The 8495-nt window shown below is 45.1% G+C and overlaps 1 protein-coding gene across 1 annotated transcript; it reads right to left on the bottom strand.

Annotated features, from left to right (window-relative positions):
* Window positions 1-2011: 2011 nt before the first annotated feature.
* ASB16 (ankyrin repeat and SOCS box containing 16) lies at window positions 2012-8147 on the bottom strand. The gene is made up of 5 exons (XM_069952590.1): window positions 7789-8147; window positions 5988-6255; window positions 4096-4588; window positions 3116-3229; window positions 2012-2974 (listed from the first exon to the last, which is right to left on the bottom strand). The coding sequence occupies exons 1-5, from the start codon at window positions 8096-8098 to the stop codon at window positions 2789-2791; spliced, it is 1371 nt and encodes a 456-aa protein (XP_069808691.1). The 5' UTR covers window positions 8099-8147; the 3' UTR covers window positions 2012-2788.
* Between the last annotated feature and the right edge of the window lie 348 nt (window positions 8148-8495).

The following is an 8495-nucleotide window of genomic DNA, read 5'->3' on the forward strand; positions in this document are numbered from 1 at the left end:
AAGTTGCTTACACAACATTGCAGACAACACACACACTACTTTTTTACAGTAAATTTAATATTACTATTATGCAATTTCCAAACCAGCTTTAATGTGCAAAGTTCTGTAAACAAGTCAGTAGGGAAAAAAAAAACCCTTGCACTTAAAGTGTACCTCTGCTTGTGGGGTTAATTTAAAAAAATTTGTTATGCAGCATGTCAGTTTTGCATTTGGTATCGGAATATGTTTCTGAGCACCTAACCTTCTCGCTGTGGATAACTATGCATAGGAGACAGCTTCCCGCTTCATCTTCAGTGCCATAGAAGTACATGGGTCTCTGCACACTAATCGCTAGAGACACAAGTTCAAGTTTATCCACATTAGTGAACCATGACCACTTTCTTCCAGAGACAGCACCACTCTTGCCTGTATAGCTGTAAAATTTTGTTGAGTGGGAATTCCCAATCATTTTTCCATTGGGTTCAATAGAACTCTGTAATAACAAAATATATAACAAAATGACCCTGAATACTGTATGTGAATATAGCTTTATCCTGTGTTCCCAACTCTTAACATCTAGGAGAGTTGTGTAAACTGGGTAAAACTGCTCACTGTTTGCTGAATCCCAGCAGAATAGGGGCAGGGGATTCCTCATTCTCAAGATATAGGCATGTGCCCTGTAGGTGGGATCTGCATCTGTTAGACATATATGCATGTTCTGTGGAATACCCCTTTAAGTTAGTGCCAACCTTTTGCGCTTACTCTTAAGGGAATCTGTCCGCTTCATTTGATGTTCCAAACTGCTGACACTGTTAGGGTGCCTTTACACAGAGAGATTTATCTGACAGATTTTTATAGCCAAAGCCAGAAATGGATTTGAAAAGAGAAATCTCTGTCTTTCCTTTATGACCTGTTCTCTGTTTACAGTGTGTTCCTGGCTTTGGCTTCAAAAATCTGTCAGATTTCTCTGTGTACAGGCACCAGTAGATGGAGGTTAGGTCAGGGGGACACATGGTGCCTTTCAAATAACTGGGCCTTCAGAATATAGAAAAACACCTTTATTCTACAGCAAAAGAGTCGAAGGCTTTCGCCTCCTCCCTCCCATACCTGATGCTGCTTGGGACTTCCAGGTGTCAATCAGCAGGGAGAGAGGAGGCAGTCCAGCTTGTAGCTATTCAGGAGCTTGGAAAAGTCTATTTGATTCTTTGTACCAGAGAATAAAAGTATTTGTCTATATTCTGGAAGCACAGACAGATATATAAAAGGTGCCATGTGTCTCCTTGACATAACCGCTATCTAAAGCCGTGTTCAGTGTTCCACATGGACGTGGAATGGCTGTAATGAAGCAGCCGCGCATATTCATACAGCTTCCCCACTCCCAGCATCTTATCACAGATACTGCAAGGGCAGGGGGAGGACTCCGTTACAGGCATTCCATGTCCGTGTTCTGTACGGAACATGCGGCCTAGAAGTGTCAGCAGCTTGGAACCTGAATTACAGGTGACAGATTTCCTTTAAATGATCCTGCAAGTGCTCTTTTGCAGTTGTCAGTCTGAATATACAGACTGCAGTGTAAAGTATAGGGGATACAGGAGGACATTTACAGTTAAAGGGGTAGTGCGGTCTAAAACATTGTGTCACTAAATAACACACATTACAAAGTTAAACAACATTGTAATGTGTGTTGTTTAAAGCGACTCTCTATCCACAATCTGACCCCCCTAAACCACTTGTACCTTCGGATAGCTGCTTTCAATCCAAGATCTGTCCTGCAGTCCGTTTGGCAGGTGATGCAGTTATTGTCTTAAAAAACAACTTTTAAATTTACAGCCCCGTGCCCTACAGGCGTGGCTTAGAATATCTGTGCCCTAACACAATCTAGGCTACTACCGTTGGGCACGGGGCTGCCAGTTTAAAAGTAGTTTTTTTAGAACAATAACTGAATCACCTGCTAAACGGACCCCAGAACAGATCTTGGATTAAAAGCAGCTATCTGAAGGTACAAGTGGTTTGGGGGGGTCAGATTGTGGGTACAGAGTCACTTTAAGTGAATGGTCCCCATGTCCCCCCTGACCGTGAACCCGGAAGTGTGATGCAGTAACAGCATCACAATTCCGGGTCCACGGTGGGGGGGGGGGGGGAACATGGGGAAGGGGGCCATTCACTTAAATAACACATATTACAATGTTGTATAATTTTGTAATGTGTGTTATTTAGTATAAAAAAGTTTTAGACCGCACTACCCCTTTAAAGGGAACCCGTCATCACCCTCAGGCTGTCGGGGCTGTCTCTAGTGGCTTGGTCCTGCCCTGCCAGTTTTGTTTGATAGACTGTTCTGTTTGTGTATATGGAGGGATCTATTAATCAAGGCTGATGGGGTGCGGAGAGGCCACCACTGACTAGTGGTTTCTACAGCATGAATGTGATCATAGCCATACCCTAACAGAGCAAAGCAGATTTGAAGTTGCAGATTCAAAGCAAATCTCTGCTATCAAATCTGCTGCAGATCTAGTACATGTGAACGCACGCTTAAAGATTTTTTAATTAACAGGATGGGGTAAACTATCTTAAGGGTAGCTTCACACGTACCGTGCCAGATTTTTTGCTGCGGATCTGCAGCAGATTTGATGCTGTGATTATTCATCTAGTCAAAAGCAGCTGAAAATCTGGTGCGATATGGTACGTGTGAAGCTACCCTAAAAATGGGGATCCTGGTCTCACATTGATCCGTTACAGGAGCCACAAGTACTGTGTTCAGCAGTTATAGCGCCACCTTGTGGACAGTTCACTGTGCTATTGTAACAAAGCTTTAGTGGATGATACCCTCTGGAAGCAACAGGAGGTATGCAGTAAGGGCAGCTGGTAGTCTTAGGTCTGGAATCGCCCGGTGGCATTGCCCATTGTACAGTTTCCTCACAGCGCAGCGGGCGAGGTGCTGAAGGCGACGAGGCTGATTTGTCATTTGCAGGACGGACTCATAAAATGTCAGGTGTTTCTGCAAACAGAGAAGAAGCCATTACAAGGATATCTATTGTGTGGAACCAGTTTACCAGTACTTGATTCCATGCCATGGCATCTACTCTGCGCCTAGAATTTGATTTACTATAGAAAGATACATAAGACCCGTCATCCTTACCTCCCATATGTCAGTGGACACGGCTTCCACCCAAATATCCCCCGGTGGTATTCGGTCATATGAGTTGAGAAGGATCTCAAAGGCCAGGGGTGAAGCAGCACAGCACCGCCACATCTGTGGGCACATTAAAGATAAGAGATGACATCAGATACCCAATACCCATACATCCAGCTACTATGGGGCCCTTGGAGAGAAGGGGCCCAGCCCTGCACGCTCTAGTCCTGGTTACAGGACTGCATTGTTGACAAATTGTGGAGAAGTGGCATGGGTCATGGCAGGAAGAGAACGCCTAACCCTTCTGGTGTGGGTGGCATAACCTGGTACCATAATGGCAGGCCTTGTACCAGATGACTATTGCCAAGACAGACCTCTAGATCAGGGCATCTTTCTGATATACGTGAACTTGTTATACCAATTCCACTCATTGCCCTTACTGGGAAGCTACAGTGAAGAACACCATATTAAAGAGGTACTTTAGCTAAAATCGTTTTCTTTCAAATCAACTGGTGTCAGAAAGTTATATAGATTTGTAATTTACTTCTATTTAAAAGTCTCAAATATTTCCATACTTATGAGCTGCTGTATGTCCTGCAGAAAGTGGTGTATTCTTTCCAGTCTGACACAGTGCTCTCTGCTGCCACCTCTGTTTGAGACAGGAACTGCCCAGAGCAGGAGAGGTTTACTATGGTGATTTGCTGCTGCTCTGGACAGTTCCTGTGGACGCATACAGCAGCTGATAAGTACTGGAAGACTTGAGATTTTTATATAGAAGTAAATTACAAATCTATATGACTTTCTGAAACCAGTTGATTTGAAAAAAAAATATTTTCACTGGATAACCCCTTTAACCAATATGGCTGACACTATTGGCAGCCCCCCACTGTCTAGTGCCCCCTTCCACCTTACACAGTTTCAATAATTTCATAAACGGATCTAAAGGACCAGGGTATAGGAGGTTTGGGGTGCCGTCTTACCCTTACCTTGACATCAGGGGGCGCAGCACCATGATTGAGCAGGGTCTGAACCAGTAGATGGGGCTGACACTCTGGGTAGTCCGTGCACACCTGTACAGCGCAGTCCAGAGGCGTGTAGCCAGCACTGTTTGTCACGTTAACAGATGCCCCATGGTCCAGCAGCATCTGCACCAGCCTAAGATGGCAATTGGAACTGGCATTGTGGAGGGGTCCATGGCCCTTCTTTCCTGGCATCCTGGCATCCCCGCCGGCCTTCAGGAGCATTTCTGCCACCCTCAAATAACGTGTAAAGTGTTGAGGGGACTCACAAGCGGCGCACGCTGCATTCAGAGGGGTCTCACCCTCGCGGTTGCGGGCGCTTGGGTCAGCACCAAGGCTCAGATATAACGCCACATGCTCTTCCAGACCACGTACAGCAGCCACATGAAGCGGGGTGGCACGGGTGTAGTGGCAAGGAAGGCTGACGAGGGCGCCATACTCCAAAAGTAACTTTGCACACCTGAAAAAAAGCAAGTAGAATGTGATAGTTTCAAGTATACTCTGTGGGGGAGATTTTTTAAACATGGTGTAAAGTGAAACTGGCTCAGTTGCCCCTAGCAACCAATCAGATTCCACCTTTCATTTTCCAAAGTGTCTGTGAGGAATGAAAGGTGGAATCTGATTGGTTGCTAGGGGCAACTGAGCCAGTTTCACTTTACACCATGTTTGATAAATCTCCCCTATGTATTACCGTATACATTGCTTTGGATGGAACATGGCATTGTATGAAATCAAGGCTTTACACTAGGAACCCATACCATTCTACAGGTGCCAGGGCTGTACACAGTAGCATCGGCAAATATCTCCACACCAGGACCACATATAACACCACTGTAATAAATCCTCACCAGCACCAAATATTACCATCAGACTGTTACTATATAAAACTACTAAACATAGTTTATCACACACCCATACAGTAAACATATAGTGGTGTAAATAGCAGCCCTACCCAATGTAAGTGATTTCAGTGCAGTTACATCCAGTGACCACAGATGACATCTTCTCTGATCAAAATCATTCATTTTCCCTTTTTTCCTTGTCTTGGCTTCTCATTCTAGCACCATCAGCATCTGTTCTTGGTCACAAAACCAAGGGCAGACAGACAGACCTCAATGGAAACATATATGATCTGTCTGGATGAGTTCTTTTTTAGCTGGTTTTCCTTATAGAATGTGTAAGATCCCCACTAAGAGTTGCTTACCAATATAGGCAAACTGATAAATCAGATTCCTCTGCCAGGGGTGCAGATATAGCGGTTATTAAGGTACCAGTCTCTTCCAGACTCAATATTATAAAGGGACCATGACAATCTCTGTTAGGTGTCATGCATATGGCTGTATTACTGTTGTGTACACTTACGTTCTCAAGTTGGAGCCAATATATGGTTAAACTGGCCGCCACATTCCTTTTAATTGTTAATACTCACCTAAACCTATTCCCATGGCAAATGTAGCAGCTTAAGTCACAGGCCTATGTTGCCTTTAGCACAGTGGCACGAGACTACAAATACATCACTGCCTCACACTGTCTGGTGTCTGCGGAATAACCTATAGCAATAGAAGGAAACAGTGGCTCCCTGCTCTGCTATAGTATTCAATTGTATGGGGATCCTGAGAACACAAATACAATCAAAAGGGCCTCCCTTACGTACACCCATGATGTCTGTCAGGTTATAGCTTGGTGGTTGTACGAGGCCGTAATACATCCATGTACCATAATACTGAGCCTGGGTGTGGCTGCTGTGTCATCACTGGCCATTGACTACAGGGGTGGTCACCTTGGATGTTTTTCCAAATTATGGTTGATCACCCACAGTTATCAAGCTTATATTTACAACCCCCATATGAGATACCTACTCCAGTGTTTCCATGGTGGTGCACAGGTGGAGGGGCGCCTGGCCATCTTCACTCTGTAGATTGGGGTCAGCTCCACGGCTCAGTAACAGCTGAGTGCACTCGGCATGGCGCCCCTCGCTAGAGTCATGGAGGGCCCCACGACCACCCGCCAGAGTGTTGGGATTAGCTCCGCGACATATCAAGTGCCGCACACAGTCTGAATACCCCCGGCCGGCAGTGATCCGCAGTGGACTGGTGTGTGACTTCTTAGGTGTCAAGGAGAAGAGGCCTGAAAAGAACCAAAATGGATCTGAGTAAAACATAGTTTGTTGGCTGCAACACCTGGACCTCCATGATCCATAGGATTCTACCTTTATAGGACTAGGCATCATTTTTACCAGACTATAAAAACATGGCTGAATTCTACCAGAAACTGACCTGTCCCTGGGATGTGCCTGGTATCGTACCCCAGCGCCTCTGAAGTTAATGGGGATGAGCTGCAATAACAGACATTACCTGTAGGCAGGGGTGGCGCTGTTTTGGGAAAAAAAGCAGCTATGTCTTTCCATTCTTGAACAGCCTTTAGAACCTAAAATTGAACAATTTTTAATCTACTATTAGGTGAGATAGCATTGTGTCAGTCAATGGGCTGGAATCTGCTTGCCATGTGTCCTTCCTCTCTCTGTATAGTATTAAACTGTTCACAGAGCAAACTTCATACTGATGTCTGCACTAAAACTGCATCCCATTAATGAAGTACTCCAGCTAATATTTTCAAATCAACTCGTGTCTGAGTTGTAATTTACTTCTATTCAAAAATCTATAGTCTTCCAGTACATATCAGCTGCTGTATGTCCTGCAGGAAATGGAGTATTCTTTCCAGTGGAATGGACACCCTTCAGTAAAAATCCCGAAGGCTGTCAGTGTTCAATGCTGACAGGAATTTCTGATAAGAAAAATGGACAGATTTCTCTGTTGTTCACACAGCGGAATTTCCGTGCTGAATATTCAGCAGCGGATCCGCTTTCCGCCAGAAATATTGACATGTCACTTCTTCTGGCAAATTCTGCTGGCGGAATCCCATTGAAATGAATAAGGCCCCATTCACACAGAGCAAGAGAGGCGGAGTGCCACCAGCCTCCATGTCATAATGACACTCTACGCGCTGCATCGCTCAGCGTTTCTCAGCGCTGAAGAATGAACATGTTCAGCGCCGAGAGATGCAGCGTGCAAGCCTCCCATAGAGTGTCATTATGTCATGGAGGCTGGTGAAATTTTTCAGTGCAGAATACTCATGGAAATTCAGCACAGAATCAGCGTGGAATTGGAAAAAAAAATGAATGAATTTGAACAAATGAAAAATGAATTTGCACGGAATTCCACCAGATGTGATTCTGGGCGGAACACTTTCCTCACTGATTCAGTGCTGATTCCTCAGTGTGAACTGGCCCTTAGGCTTCTGATCCATCTAATAGCAGTTTTATAGAGGGGGTTTAGACATACAGATATACTCATTAATAAGGAGCCTCTTCTGATGGTGGAGTCCCTTTAAATGTAATAAATAACCCTATCAGTACCCTGGCATGATTAAACAACCACAATTGCTCCATACTATAGTGTCCTCCACATGTTGTATTTCTAGGGTCATATATTATCTATCTATTTATTTATCTAATCTATCTATCTAGTTGTCTCCGCTCAAAAGTCCAAAAATTTTCCAGCATCCTCCTAGCTGGCGCTTCCCCCTGGTGACGATGCCATCTGCTCGATGGATTTAACCCTTCCTATCCTATAGAGCACAGAACACCCCAGAGCCTCTCACCCATCTCCGGGGACCACTGGAGCTCCTCACTGACTGTCTCCACCAACACTTCTGCAGAACCATCTTCTTTAAATATCCCTTTAATTCTTTCCACGTCTCCTGTGTATAGGGCGTTATGAATGGCAATATCCTGGCAATATTGGCGTCTTCGGTTAGCAGGTGGGTGCGACGGGCGGCTGTTGGCCAGGAACCTGCGGGTCAGACACTGCCTTCTCACCGCCCTTCGCCGTTCCTCATCCTCCAGCAGTTCACGCTGTTGTTGCAGGGCTCGCAGGGTGGTGGCCGTATAGGGGAAAGTCTCTTTGGCCATTTTAAGTGGGTTTTCTCATTCCCTTTCAGTCCTGGAGCCCAGAGTCTCATTGCTGGGACAGTCAGCGAGAGAGAGGAGCGATGTCCTATTTATAACCCAGGCATCTCGACTTCTCCACATGGTAAACATATTTTTGCAGTGTCACCTTCCTGAATATAACTATGGGGTCGCCTGTCCCTATTGGGTCCCTTATTGTCACAGTCACTGTGCAAAGAATAGGACTTGAACATATAATATTTAAGGTGTCCATTTTTTTCCTTGGCAATGGAGTCTGTCATTGGTTGATGGAGGAGCAAGTCATCCTGTTGGATAGTGTCGTGATCCGCAGAATTATTTCCCCAATTGTTGTGTGTTCCCCTATATCACCGCCCTACAGTGATCACCCCTTAGGGACTGT

This window comes from Dendropsophus ebraccatus, chromosome 14 (genome assembly GCF_027789765.1).
Source record: "Dendropsophus ebraccatus isolate aDenEbr1 chromosome 14, aDenEbr1.pat, whole genome shotgun sequence".
NCBI classification, from domain to species: Eukaryota; Metazoa; Chordata; class Amphibia; order Anura; family Hylidae; genus Dendropsophus; species Dendropsophus ebraccatus.